Source organism: Nannospalax galili, unplaced genomic scaffold (assembly GCF_000622305.1).
Source record: "Nannospalax galili isolate Female #2095 unplaced genomic scaffold, S.galili_v1.0 scaffold666, whole genome shotgun sequence".
NCBI classification, from domain to species: domain Eukaryota; kingdom Metazoa; phylum Chordata; class Mammalia; order Rodentia; family Spalacidae; genus Nannospalax; species Nannospalax galili.
Window position 1 is genome coordinate 3,805,208 of NW_008356473.1, and position 15,699 is coordinate 3,820,906.

Consider the following 15,699-nt stretch of genomic DNA (forward strand, 5'->3'; position numbering starts at 1 on the left):
ACATTTTGGGAGACATTGGAGCACCCACCTCAAATGATAATTGGGAAAGGGCAGAGCCTCTGTCCACAGACACCATGCGCATGGTTTTCTGGATCCTAAAGTAGGAGGCCTTTTCTTCGGGGTGTTTCTTCTGATAATGAACCAAGACAGAGTGCATGTTGGGGCTTGCAAATGAACAAACATCACAATCATAAACGACAACGGTGTTGACCGAAGGGTCCTTCTGGTTTTCACATTCTGGAATAAAAGTCTTGGGAGGAGTGTTTTTATTAAATGTAGCTGGCATACCGCCACCACGAGCCACAGGAGTGGATGTTGCCATGTTCTTGGGAGCTGAATTCAGAATCTCCCGAAGGGTCTGGGATTCGGCGTTCAGCCCCTCTTGCTGCTCTACAACGTAGCTTGAAAATATCATGGCATTGTTGATCTTCACCGTGGGATGCATTCTTTGGTAATGTGGCATCAGGCTTCTAACATTCGGGCTTGTGTAGGAACAAAACCGACATCGGTAGATCAGGTCCGAATGGTCAAAGTTGAGTACATTCATGGCTTCTGGGTGGTGTTCACCATAATGCTGCTGGAGGTCTTCAAAGTTGGTGTAATCAATGTAGCATTCTAGGCACCTGTACACTGCACTATGGTCATTGGGGTCCAAGATATACCTGAAGCTGAACTTAATGTATGGGTGCATTCGCTGGTAGTGGGTACTAACACTCCGGGCAGACTTGTTGTTAAAGTCACAGTGTTTACAATAGTAAAGCCTTCCAGAGTCACCAAAATCTGTACTTTCGTTATTATGCTCGGTCCCATAGATTGGGGGTTGAGTGTTCAGGAGAGCAGCATTTGAAACTTGATGATCTTTCATGTTTGCTGAAGAACCATAATAATCCTCTTCATCTTCAGAGAGTGTGAGTTCAATCTCGGCCCCATTGGTGGCATTGTAATCATGGGTGATGCTTCTGAAGTTGGGCTCCTTCTGGGGCTCACTGAGGTCTCTGGCCCAGATCTGTTGGGCTGAAAAGGAAGTGGGAACCTCCATGATGGGTTCTGTTGGCTCTTCTTCCCTGTCCAGCTCCACCTCTATCTCCACTTCATTGTCTTCCTCTTCCTCCTCGTCATCCTCGACATTGATCACTGTGTCTTCCTGCTGTTTGGTTTGGTTGATTTTGCTCTGTAGGTTGCTTGCTATCTCGTCAATCCTAGTTCTTTTCTTCACAGGTGACAAATCGAGAGGAAAGTCATTAGCGAGCTTCCTAGAGGCCTTAGCTACGAAATTGTTCTTGGAGGACAGCCCAAGTATTGAGGTCTGGCTTTTCCTCACAGTGTTGCTGGAAGAGGGGTGGCTCTCTGTCTCGTTTTCCAGTGGTAGGCTTGAGGGCTGCCCCTCGAATTTTGGCAAGTTGTCACAGAACGAATGCTTGTGCTGCTGATGGACTCTTAGCCCTTTCAGAGTTGTGGTGGAGTAACTACACATGGTGCACTTATAAGGATGCAGGGGTGGGACTTGTGTGGGTGGCTGTGGCTGCTGTGTTGGTGGTGGCTGTGGCTGGGGTGGCGCCTGGTGTGGTGGCTGCAGCTGTGGTGGCGGTGGCTGCTGCAGAGGCTGTGAAGGTGGTGGTGGTGGCGGTGGCGGCGGCGGTGGCTGTGGTGGCTGCTGTTGCTGCAAGGGATCCAACATGACTCCTGACTTTCTACCGTTGATGCTGGAACTGTCGTAAGATACCATAGCTTCATTCAGGGAGGAAGAAATGCTTTCACTCTGGGAATTCACAGCATCCCAATCTGATGTACCCGTGTGACACTGTTTATGAGCCCCAAGCTTTAATGAGCTCTTACAAGTAAATGGACATTCATCACATTTGTAGACAGCTGTCTTTCCAGACAAGTGGATGTTTTCTATGTGACGGGAGATGCTGCGCCGATGCATGGTGAGGAAGGGACAAAAGGGGCACTGGAACCTATTCATGAACCTTCGAAACGGAATCCCCTTGGTCTCTAATAATTTGTTGCCATCAGAACCCATCAACTGCTCTGCAGACAGGCCTGATGTCTGGTGATCCAGAGCATTTAAACCGTTCTCACTGTCTATTTCATTTAACTCTTCATCAGAACTAGAGTCATTTAGCATGCTGTTAGTGTCCAGGTCAACTGAAGAATTAGTCATGTCAGACATTCCGTAACGGGATCTCTCTGTCAAGTTCACAAGGCCAGAATTATGAGGTGACTTCGGCTTCATCTGAGGGTAAGACATGGATGAAAACTTGGAAGCTGAAGAATTGGGTCTCATGATAGAGTTGCCCATGGAGCCCCTGTAGTTGGAGACATTAGCGTTGGGTATCTCCCGGCCTGCAGCATTCATGGACAGGTAGCTGGAGTTAGACGGTGGGCTGGCTTCGCTACTGTTCTGCACTTCAGGAGCACTGGTCCCGTCTTGCCTGAGACTGGAAAGGATCTTGACCATACTGCGGTGCTTCTTCATCATGTGGTCACACCAGCGTTCTCGACGGGGGGTCTGGTAGCTGCACCACTCACAACAGAAGTTGCCTCGAGACTTGGTCAAAGGCTTGACCATGGATTCTAAGATGCTGCGCTCCACTACCTCTGCTGGCAGTTCCTTGCAGGGGTCCTGCAAGGACACGGGTGGAACCACAGGATCTGGCAGTGGAGCAGGTGGTGGAACTGTGGTCTCCTTCAAATTGTTTTTATGATACATCTTCTGATGTTTCATTATTCTTGCCCTCCTTGGCGATTTGTATGTGCAAAACTGGCAAGAAAAGACCTTTCCAAATCCTTCGTGCATCATGATGTTATAATTTAAGGATCCTGGAAGCGGAGGTCCCGTCGAACTCCCTTCAGCTTGAGCTCCATGGACCTTCCTTGTATGCTCTATGAGGAGAGTTTTTGACCTGAAGTAGCGTATGCAGAACTTGCATTGGAAAAACTTGTTGGTTGGTTTGGGATTAGGGGCAATATGCTGACCGTAATATCCTGGACTGTGGCCATAGTAACTTCCGGTCCCCAATGCAGCTGCACTTTGACCTAAAGAGAATATATATAAGAAAAATAAGATGAGAAAAGTAAAGCAAGCATGCAAATCAGCACCATTTTAGTTATTCCTAATTAATAACCATTACCTTCAAAAGGCCCAATGGCTCGAAACAGTCCTAAAGACTTTCAGAGCATTAATGAACGTTCACATCTCGCACCTTCTCATGGGTGAAAACGCGGTACAGATTTCGATATAGTATCTCATCTCCATAAATGAGCCACAATATTCATAAACCGTCAACATTTATTCTAGAACTTTCCAAGATACTTTGGTTTCAAAATTAGAAGTAAGACACACCAGGAAGCTAAAAGAACAATAACCTAGGGCACTCAAAAGAAAATTGATGCCAAAACAGCAAAAATGGCTCATGAAGAATCAAAAACTGCAGGTGCCACTTACATCAAGAACTGTAGCTACAGGCTTAAAAAATAATAATGAGAGCAATTAAGCCTTATCAGATATGGAGGTCGAGTGTAGAATTACCTGATAAATCTTCTGCGATCGCAAACTCATCCTTTATAGCAGAAAATTCCACCTCTGTCTGATTACTGGCATTCATGGACCCGGATCGTGGCTCAGTATCATTGTCTTCGGCAACATCAGTCGGCTGCAGGAATGCTGTGTGGACATCCTGGATGTGGGCCTTAAGATCTTCGTAAGACGGGGCTCGGAAGTCACAGCCATCGCACTGAAGCACCTCCATGATCGGGGACTACCCTCTCACATCAGGAACCTGAGCAGAAGTCAGATGGAAGCACCGTGAGAAATGCACTCATCACAAGCTTGGAGCGGCTGCACACCCACTAATGGAATAAACCCCAACACCAGTGCTTCTGCTTGGCTTTGCCAACTGGAACACTGGCCAAATATGATCAGACATAATAGAGTTAATGTCCTTGACTTCATAACTTCAAAGGAAGGAAAAGCCAGATAAATATTTCTGGCTTGATACATCTTCAAATGTCATTTGTCAAGGAAACAATACTTCAAAAGTTTGAGCCGTTCTTTTAGTTTCTCCACTACATTCAGAATTCTTGGCAACTTAATATTGACTCGGACCCCTCTCTGGAGTCATTTTTTCTTCTTGAACTAGAGCCTTCTTGAAGGAAAGAAGACATCCACACAGAAGAAAGGGTGAATCTCAATTTCTGGTATCTGTTTCAGTATTATTACATTAGTATTTTAACACCAAATGGTAGAATAAGATTGAATCTTGGGAGTGGCTGAAGTTTTTATTATTACTTTCATTTTTTTAATATCTTTACTGATACTGGGATATAGACCTCTTTCCTTCTTTCCCCAAATAATGTAGCTCTTTTTTTTTTTTTTTTGATGAACTTAGTGGTTATTTGCTCCTTTACTACCTACCAATTAAAACCTAACAGCTTCTCCAATCTAATTAGGTCATAAAGTATTTCTCATGAGGTCTTCAAACAACCAACTTCAGGTGACAATCTGGTTTCTAGTTTAAAGTTGTACCTTGACACCTCAATTTACATTAAGAAAACAGAAGCTGTTAGATCTGAAGAAGGGCTTCTGAGTCATGACTTTCTCTTTCACAAACAGGAAATGTACACTTGGATGCAAAAAAACCCTAAAAATCCCGGTGAACCTGGTGTGGGATATGGAAAGCATGTCAACCTACCTTATTCTACAGTTCACTGTGTATTGAAATACATGGAAAACTCCACGCTAACTCAATGGAGAGTCCTACCACGAAGAAGTTAAAAGCCTATTAGGAAGGTGTAATCCTTCCTATCTAAGTTTATATCCTGTATGGAGATGCCCAGTTATTATCTTAATGAGTGAATTACTTCATTAAGTTTACCACAAAGTCTACCAAGTCATAATCTAGAACCAGGTGTCTAAGAATGAAAGCTGTAGCCATATCTATTTTATGATGCAACTTTTTGTACCTTCTGTATCTTATAAAAGATAAATGATTTCTGCAGAAGTAACAAAGTCCAGGAATAACCTGTCAATGTGGTGCGAGGAACCATGGCATGAAGGTTTCCTATGAAAGAATGTTCCTCTTGGTAGCCTGCTAAAATAGCTTCTGGCAAGGCCACCTCTGGACAGAGCTTGCAGGGTGAGGCACAGATATTTCACCTCCTCTTCTTTCACCCAGCAATTTATTCTTTTTCAATAAACATTGAACTGGGCACCAGAGTCTTTTCAGCTAACTAAGTCTCAATATTCCAGACACACAAGCTCTTTATGTCTGAGCACCAACCCAAATTGTGTGGAAGAGGTTGCTATCAGCTCTGGATCAAATTACAGCAGTCACTGAGGCCCCACCCCACTTCTCCTTCCGCACAGTCCATTAGACCTGAAAACAAATTTTTCCATGGTGCAGACGACGCCTGCATTTAGAACACTTCACAGAAAAAAAGCAGATCATCCAGTGCGCACTCCCCATCCCCCAAGCTTAGTCCTTTCATCTCAGCCAAACAAGCCACAGCTCTGCTGAATGTGTTTATCACACTTTCAGGAGATAGGAGCTCCTGCGTCACCGAAGCTCTAAGACTCACTAAGCTGCCCTAGTCCTCAGAGCTTTAGAAGCAGCCATTTTAGTTCAGGGCTTCTCCTCCGTGCACAACATGGCTTCTCTTGGATTCTGCTAGGCTGACAATCAGAAGTGAATGCTACCAGGGCAGGCTGGGTTCTTCCTAAGCTCTTCTCTTCCCAACAAAGAATTAACTGTTTTCATTTCTTTCGAAAAAGCAGCACCTTTCTCCTCCTGAAATGTCATTCACCAAGATCTCCAAAGGTTCTTTTATTCCATGATTGATAGGTTGCTTCGTTAGTCCCAGCAGAGCACTGGTTAGATCAGGACCACCCTGGACCAAATCCTGTTCTACAGAAAGATTTGGGGGTGTTCTGGGGCGGGGGGGACCTCCAGAATGCCTTGGTTTCTTGGGAGTCGTCCTTCCACACACAGAAGACATACCATCTGATGCTGCTTGCCAGATTCCAAAGTCTAATGACCTTTGTTAATCACCAGCCAGTCTGTCTGCATCAGCAGACCCTGCCAAAAGACACACCCTTCAACACAAAGGCCATAGCTATTCCTTTTAAAAGAGGTTCTCTGAAAGCTCCATTGTGTAGCCCAGAGGAAAACAAAATCCCTTCCCTTCAAAACTTCAAGCCTTTAGAAATAATGCAACAAAAGGCTTTCTGCTGTGTCTCTTTTGGAAAGTTTGAGCCTGGTTTGCACAAAACATCCACAAAAATGATCAGGCTGGCACAAGGCGAGCAGGGCACCTTCAGCATTAAGGCAATCCACCTAGAAATGAAGTTCATCTTTCCACACAGTCCTCTAATATCTTGGAGTCTTCTGAAGCAGTTATCAAGGATGCTAACCTCATTGGATACAAACGCAAACGAACAGTCTCCTAGTTCTGCCACAAAGGAGATTAAAGAGTTATGAGATCAGAAAAAAAAAAAAAAAAAAGAGCCACTGATTTGGAAAAAGAAGAGATGATGAAAGTGATTTTCTAATGGGTTCTAGCTTTAATGTTGCTGCAGTCTTGAGGTTAATCTCCAGGCAGCTGATACCACCAGCAGCAGGTGGAGCAGAGCAGCCTTCGATTTGATGTCCGCACCAACACTAAAATGAGGCTGTAGCCTACTTTGAAAGCATTTTGCTTTTGTGTACAAGTCTCTTCTGAAGATGCTGACAGAAGAAGAAAAGAGAAATTGCTGGCGTGGACCGAACAATCAAAGAAACTTGATATATTTATGAGACTGTGGACAGATACTCAGGCAAAAACCAAGAACAGGAGAAGATGGCGGACGGGAAGGATTGCACAGAGCAACCTGGACCTGGGGGTGACCCATTCATCCATCAATCAGAGTGTGTTTCTGGAGCAGGTAGTATGCCTCTAAGAACCCAGCAACATGTAAAAAAGATGAGAAATGAAACTGCATATTTGACTACTTTGTCAACTCAGAGGCGTGGTAGTTAAGATGCTAAACTACACAGTGATCTGCTAGAGAATTATGATTTTTTTTTTCTTTTGGTCTTTTTGAGACAGTCTCCCTATAGCCCCAACAGGCCTGGAACTCACTATGTAGACCAGGCTGGCCTCAAACTCACAGAGATCCCAGAGATCCGCCTGTCTCTGCCTCCCAAGTGCTGGGATTAAAGGTGTGCACCACGGCGCGCCTGGCGAAAATTATGATTGAAAGTTAAAAGCCTCGATCTCATATTCATTTAATAACACTTGTAGATTCTAAGATTAGCAAAAATTTTTTCTCATCAAATCAGTACAATCAATGAAAGAAAGTTTCTGAACTGAAAAAAAAAATACTATTTTTAAAGGTCAGGAGATCAATATATAAAACAAACTCCAACTCCCACCACCCACCACTCTCAAGGCTGTATCTTCAGGCCTCTCAAGGCCAAACACACTCCCTTCAGATAACTCCACTATCAACACCACTGGTGATGATACTTGCGTGATGAATGGGCCTCATTCTAAAATAACCTTCACCTCAAATGACTGTTCCTCCTAACAGGAAACCCTTTAACAACCCTAATTATTTATTGTTCTTCAAACTATTTGTTGTTGGTAAATGGTTTCTTCTCCAAGTCCAGTCATCCATGTTTGGCAGTGTCTTAAAGACATTTTGAGAGTGTCCAGAGATGCTATAGATCTGAAAAACACTCACTGGAATGAGGGAAAGGACAGGGTGGACCCAGGTTGCAGTTTCTCAGTCCCACCCTCTTTCAGTGCTAAGAACTTCAGCATCCATTAAAACTTCCGGTTTTCCTCCTGGGAAGGAGAGAGGAGCCAAGCTACTGCCTCACTGTGCATCCTTCTAACTCACTGCTACAAGCCTGCCACTTCCAACCCCTGTTCAGGTCAGCCTGGCAAACAATGCTTTTCTAGCTTGATGGCCAAGAGCATAAGGCAGTCCTCAAGTCAAAGTCTAAACTGGCTCCAGGAAGTGACCAGATGAAATACCCAGGTCCTGCCTGGATCTAACCCATCCTCTGACCACGGGACTACAGGCCAGAAATAAAGCTGTGAAGCCCCACAGCCATGCGATTGAGTAGCAACTAATTATAACCTTCAAAGCCTTTGAGAAATAGACCCAGATACAGCAGAAGGTGCTTTTCCTTTGTCCACTCCAGAAACCTACTTTCATTTATAAGACACCACACTCCCCAGTTCTCCTCAGTCACAGTTCTAACGAAAGGCTAGAGTTAACACCTGTTACTTGTTCCTCTCTTACTTTCTTGTGAATGGGAACGTGGATTATCCAAGGAGAAGACAGGAAATAGAACGCATAAACTTTACAATAGTTCAGGCAGAAGTGTAGAAAAATCAGCAACCTAACTACCATCCTCAAAAACTATATTTACAGATCAGAGGCAGTTCATCTAATGAGGTCAACGAGTTATGAGCTGGATTAGGTATTTCTAGTTCCAAGCCCAGGACCTAAGAATGAAAAACAAGAGTCAAATACGAACTAATAAACTTGGAAATTCTGGGTTGCTATTCTTAGCAACCAGGAGTGTTTTATGTCATTATTAACCATTTACTCTCATCATGGCCAAAGTAGAAGTTCTGCTAGTTTAAACATCATCGAAAGCATCCTTTCAAACAATACTGAACTGAGAATCTGAGGTGGAATCTCTTTCAAAGAAAGAAATTTTCTTTGTAGAGAATGAGATAAGATATACAAGTATGGACCATCCAGGTATATATACACATGGATATGTACGCATGCTTATGATATGAACTAGTACATTTTGTTGACTTAACTTTAACTCTATGCGATAAAGGTAAAATTTAGCAAAGACCTAGGGCTGTCCTCTTTTGAATAAGTGCAACTGATATATATACTGTTGTGATGTTAGTTGAGAAAAACAACAAAACACTTTCAACACCAAGCTACCGTCATTGATCCTGCTGCATTTGGTACTATCATAGATCGTGGCTCAGCATGTGGTGCTTTCAAATGTCCCATCAAATGTGTATACAGTTTGCTACCTGATCTAAGTAGTTCTGTGTGCTCTTGGTAATTCAACACATTAATAAAAGGTTTAACATATCAGGGAGGATAAATAATTAAGGGAATCAGAAGGGAGACACAGCTGTTTTTCCAAACCGAATTTTCAGAAGAGAAAGGATTAATTTGCAGGCACATGTGTAACCCCAATACAAAACTGAATTTAAATAGTAACAGGAAATACCATGAGACCAAATCCTGCCAATGCATGTGGCCTCTGTTGTATATGACCAGTCTGGTCCATCTGTGGGAACTAGTACAACACAAGCACAAAGTCTAAAGCAGGCAATCTGCAGATTAATGACGTAGCCATCTTCTGGACAAGGATGTTAGCCTTCGAGTTATCTCTTATTTTAGGATTGCTCTCCTTCATCATGTTCTCAGTGTTATAGAGCCTGCTGAAGTAATATTTCATAGCAAATACCTGTGGGATCATCGTTAAAATAAGATGAACATCTAGAGATGTAATCTAAGTGACTAAAAAAATGTCAGATATGTAAGCAAGAAGTGATTCTGGCTGAGTGACTTGTTATGAAAGCAGGTAGTGAGTGTCTTATACAGAAAGATATACTACAGACCTTCTGGAGAATTCTTGCATTCCTTTGCAATGATATAAGGCTAACTGAGGCCAACCAGCCAGTAGGCAGTCTGCCAACTCTCCTGTCCTTAGAAAAGGAAGCGTGTGATTTGAACAAGGAGATAAAAGGAGGGAAAGGACAAGAAAAGAAAGGGAGGAAGCTGGGTGGTATCTCAGCAGCTTTAGACTCCATTGTCTGTAAGGGGAACCTGTAGTTCACCAGATAACTCTAATTCTGAGAAGTGTCTCTGGACAGTTTTCTTGAGATGTGACTTAGAGACAAAATGGAGATGCCTGCCCCACACCAAAATTCTCAAAATGCAACCAGGAAAAATTAGATTCTGTCTCATTGTGCCTTTCAAATAATGGGAAACCATTCTTGGTGTTGAATAAATAAATGAGAAGTGATAGGCTGGAAGAGTGCTCCAGAATACTATGGGTTCAGGAGGAAGTTCCTTGGAAACTTTGAAGACAGGCATTTTGAAAAAGGGATAACTGATTTCTCTCTTCCAGAGCCAAATCTCACCCAAATGGCAAAGACAGAAAATCACGGTGTTCCTTTATAGACTCTTCAGAATGCTGGCTGGGTTTCTACAGGCACTTTCCACACTACAAGAACTCTCATTATAAAAATTGTAAAATTAAAGGGAAGTTGCAGATATGCTGCTGGGTCTTCATTACAGAGCTGATTAAGACGCAGAGTAAGCAGAACCTACTGTAAAAGTCATTTTATACATCAGGAAAGACCAAAAACATGCATTACCTCTTTCCTCCTGGGTTTGTCAGCCTGACTGGTCTCAGGCTTTGGATGTGCCTTCATGGCCCTACCTATTCTTGGCTCCTAAAACCCAGACAGGCACAATAACACTAAATATCCATTTTATGATTTCAGTGAATGAATCAGAAACCATGCTAACATCATACCATACTCCTATTATTCTCCAGAGAAAACAGTGATGAGTGGCCGCCATTTTGGGGAGATGTCGGAGGAGGAACTTACTTTATTTGGGGAAGGCCATAATCCTAATCTAAACCTTTGAGAGACTTGTTCACTCACTGTTTGCTCAGAAAATTTGGACGAGTCCATGATGCACATGGATGGAACCGAAGACCACAATGTTAAGTGAGATACATCAGGCAAAGAATAATAAATACCATGTTTTCTCTTGTCTGTGGAACCTGTATGTAGATCTCAAAGATGCAGAGCTGGGGAGGAGTGTGGCGGAAGAAGGGACGGAGACAGGATAGCTAGTGGGTTTGATGCTGCTGAACAGACAAAAGTTTAACTTCTTTTTTGGTGTTAAGGGATCTCATAAATGGTTAGACACTGACAAGTGAGCAACACTTCTAGCCCTTGAGAGGAAAAATTTCTAATGTTCTACAGCATCATGAGATAACTTTGGCTGAGAACAATTAATGGAGTATTTCCAAATAACTAACAGGGATTCTAAATGTTGCCATATAAAGAAATGATACCAGTAAGGCGATGGGTATGCCAACAACCCTGATGGTATCATTACTCACTATTCTTTCAGTCAAATTTCTCCTGTCTTCTACGGAACAACAAGCCACACGGTTCCTCATAGATGTTAGGATGCAAGTCCTAAGCAACATGTCTTCTAGAAAAATAAGCAATGGCTGGGTCCACATGAACCATAAACAATTTCAGTCTTTCTATACATAAAGAGATTATGATTTCTTTCTCCTTCTCGTGGCTTCTACCTGTAGCAGAGCCCTTCAGAAGGATGTTCTCTTCTTATCAAATTAACCAGCTGTCACATTCAGATCTGCTTGGTTTTACCATCCTTGCTTCAACAAATTATTAGACCAAAAAACAGTAATACTATCTGAATTGGTAAGTACCTAAGAATGAGGATTTCCTAATTCTTTTTCCTCCCTCCCTCCCTTCTTCCCTCCTTACTTTCAAGTCTCAGGCTGGCCTCCAACTCACTATCCAGCCAAGGATGACGTTGAACTTTTGATATTCCTGCCTCTACCTCACCACTGGTGTTGGGATTATAGGCATGCATCACTAGGCCTGGTTAGAGAAAGCTATAGAGCCCAGGGTTTTGTGCATACTAAGTAAGGATTTTTATTTTTTGGACAGCTAAGGAATTGCTGGTTTTCTTACAGTCCTCAATCATTTTCAGCAAATCAGTCTGCTCTAAGATATTACTGTACCCCAAGAACTAAGCAGAAAGCTTGAACATCCATCTGCCAACACAACTGTATGGACTTTATCACTGTGTGAAAACACTACAGTGCTCAGATACTTGGCCAAGCCCTACACTCCAAAAATCTTTCACCATAAATTCCACTTTGGTCCAAAGAACTTAGGTATTACAACTTATTCACTACTGAGCTGTTTGTAAAAAAAAAAAAAAAGAAAAAAAGAAAAAAGAAAAAAAAAAAAAGACCTGTGGAAATGTCTATCTAGCTAATTAAAGAATTTGTTCTCAGGTCACTAAAACCAAAGTGACATTCTGCCTTCCATCTTTACCTTCAGAAAGCCTTTTGAGGCCCTTATTTTGAACATTTTGCTGAATGAGGAGATTAAATCATGATGTTCAACCTTTTTGTACAGGGACCTGTTTTACAAGATTTTCATCTCATATTTGAGAAGACTTTCCTGAGTCCAGTGGCTTACTTTTTACTTTTTCTTATTATTCAGATCATACAAGCACCCATCTTCCTATGGCTGACTCCTCATCAGTCAAGGCTGAGCTCTAAGACTCTAGCTTCCAAGGGTCTTACCCTGACAGCCCCATTTAGTGTTAGGCACCACCCCCCCAATTAATCTGAGCCCTTCCCACCACCACACAAGCCCAGCTTCTCTCTGCCTTCTTTAATCCATTCATTGGTGGCCCATTTTTCTGTAGTCCATCCCACGAAGAGACACAACTGTAGTGAGTCTTTCAAAAGGCTTCCTTCCTTATTAGATACACCAACTGAAAACAGATCTATGTCTGCCTTGTACATTTTTGTTTTATTCACATTATCTGCAGTCCTAAGACAGGCTTACTCAGTACACTCAACGGCTACTAAGCAAATATGAGTTAGAGTGCATGAAATAATGAATAAATGAATGAATCAGAGCTTCTGAGGAGTGACAGAGTTCTAACACACCATATAAAAAGACTGGCTCTAAGAGTCCCCTAACCCTGTGTCACAAAGCAGAGGCAATTCTGCTCCCAACACCTCCAACTTGGAGCATCTGGTAATGTGTACATATAGTTTTAATTATCACAACCCAATGCCACTGGCATCTAGTGGGCAGAGGCCAGGGATACTGCTGACATGTACATCTACAATGTACAAGATAGCACCCACAAGAAAGAATTACCTGATCTGCAATGTCAACAATGTTGAGACGGGAAATCATTTCACAAGTCGTCTCTAGGTTATTTTCAGTCTCTGTGTCCAGCTCCTTTTCAATCGTTTCCTAGAGTCATGGCTAGTTGTTCTCTGGCCCAGGTGACCAACTTCTCTCTCAGTTCCAATGTGTATGACTCTATGGTTCTAATTAATCTTAGCAGTCCCCATACCAAAGAATGTCATGAGTTTTTAGTTTTGTTCTTCTGATTTGGTTACTTCACTAAAAATCTTTCCAGAAAATGCTAAGATTGGGGCACATGCTTATTCAACTTTTCATTAGTGTTAGGGCCCCTGCACTGCTAAAGATCTTGTGGGTTTGGTAAGGAGCCAATATCATTAAAAATGGTCAAGTTCATGCTGTGGTTTCTTTAGAATGTATAAACCTTTCACCTTCTACTAAAAATGGTCAACTTCTACACTAAGCCTGTGGTCTCCAACTAAAATTTCTGTGAAAAGCTTAACATACATTTTCTCTCTGTATGTAAAATTATCTTTTGAACATGATAGGCCCTGAACTAGTCAAAATCACCCTTCAGAGGGCAAGGAACGTGTTCTTTTTTGTTCTCATGTTCCCAGGGCCCAGCACAGGTCTGCTCTGATGATATCTGTGGTATGAGTGAGTAAGTTTATGTATGCCTCTACTTTCCAGAAGAAAATTAATCAGTGGTATCAAATCAAAACTAGGGTAATTGCTGAGAATAGGAAAACAAAATAAAATATAGTTCTACACAACTCTCCCCATCCCAACTAACAAAGCCAATGAAGCCACATCACAGTGATTGACTACTAGGAATTCAAAGGCTTCCTCCACGGAGAAGGCCTTGTCCCACCCATGCAGGTATCACATGACTAAGCTACCCTAAATTGCTAAGATACCTTGGGTCATCACCTATGGCTGTCCATGAGACCATCTGATGCTCTTCCTTCCACAAAAACCATCTTATTCCTGTTTGCAAAACATTCTCTGGAAGTCTGAGAATCATTCTCCCCTTTATATATCAAAATGAGGTGTTTTCAGTGGAGGGAAATGTAACACATTTTCGTGGGAGAAGTTTTTCTCCTTAGCATCTCTGAAAAACACTGAAACCATTTGTGCCTTCCCGAAGTCTGAGAAGAATCTACTCTAAAAGCTAACTATCTTGTCTTAAAGCTAACTATCTTGTCTTAAAGACAAGAGAGTCCAGCCTCATCCAGTATCTTCATCATTCAGAAAATTAACTGAGGTCTTGAGAAAAGAAACCTGTCCAAATCTAAAATACAAATTGTCTGAATCCAGGGGGCTGGGGAAAGAAGGAAAAGGAGAGGAAGGAATTGGTGTAGGTAGAGAAAGAGAGAGAAGTTTTGAATTCTGTAATTTGAGAATGGAAATCAGCAGTAAGGGCATATCATAAACTTTATTCAGTTTATTAACAAGCATCCACACTTTAAATCTATGCCTATGCATTTCCAGATATTCTCAGCAATAAGCAAGGTGTGTTTCTTCAATGGGGAGGCAGATTCCAGTGTCCCTCCAGCGTCTCCTCTGACCTCAAAAGAAAAGGTGCAGAAGCCGCAGCCTGCAGTTCGGCTGCTCACGGAAGACCTTCATAGGCATGCCAGCGGTGTGTTCAGACTTTGGAAATACATTCGGAAGGCTGAAAAGTTGCTGACAAAGGTGTGCACAGAAGAACAAGAGTTGGAACACTGAATTATCTTTCTTCAGATTCCAACCTCATGGAAACAGAACAAGGCTATGTAGGAGCTTTATGTCTGCCAAAGCTACCCCATGAGGAACATCCTCTTGTTTCTTGTGGAAAATGTTCTCTGCCAACCAAGTCACCGAAGAGCAGGGTTGAATGAGCCTTAGGGGTCTCAGGAAATACCAGGGTCAGTTCCATATAAGGCAGAAAGCACAAGAGTCAGTCTTAGAAACACTTAGCAAGGCAACCAGCCTCCCTGTGGCCGGCCCATCTACTCAGTGGCTCAGACCAATAACATCAGAACATTGTTGATGCCAGGTGTCAATTATATATTCTATTCAAACTCACTGCAATGTACACTATTCTATATTGAATAACATGTTATCTTTATCCTTTGCTTTATTTTGGGTTTGTTTGTTTGACAAGGCCTGTTACATAGCTGTGGCTGGCCCGGTGCTCACTATGTAACCCACACTAGCTTCGATCTCCTAACAATCCTCCTGTCACAGCTTCCCAAGTGCTGGGAATACAAGCCTGTATTACCAGGCTCAGCTTATCATTACCCTTTATTCTTTTATTTATCTATCCTAATTATTAGGGAATATCTGTATCTGTTAGGGCTTTTTTTTTTTAAGCTAAATGCCTCAGGAACTCTTGGAAGCATTTTAACTATTAGAATATTTTCTGTAAAAGTTTTTCGTTTGGGGACTGGAGAGATGACTGCTCTTGCAGAGGACCCGGATGAGTTCCAGCATCCACATGGCAGCTACCAATGATCCATAACTCCAATTCCAGGGAAATTCAAATCGCTCCTCTGACCTCCAGGGGCATTGCACGACACAGGTGCGCTTACATACATGCAGACAAGACACTAATACACATAAAATTAAAATAATAAATAAGATTTTAAAATTTTTTATTATTTTTTATATTTTTATGTGTATGTGTGTGTTGCCTGCATGTAGGTAGGTGCACCTGTGTCGTGCAATGATATTTTT

The 15,699-nt window shown here is 42.3% G+C and overlaps 1 protein-coding gene across 1 annotated transcript in view; it reads right to left on the reverse strand.

The window, feature by feature from the left end:
• The window catches only part of Znf462 (zinc finger protein 462), a 154,132-nt gene that overhangs the window by 89,668 nt on the left and 48,765 nt on the right, over positions 1-15,699 (reverse strand). The window contains exons 2-3 of the mRNA XM_008854655.3: positions 3,533-3,782; positions 2-3,039 (exon numbers count right to left, since the gene is read on the reverse strand). Of these exons, the coding sequence (XP_008852877.1) occupies positions 2-3,039; positions 3,533-3,752 (3,258 nt within the window). The 5' untranslated portion in view covers positions 3,753-3,782. The remainder of the gene's footprint in view (position 1; positions 3,040-3,532; positions 3,783-15,699) is intronic.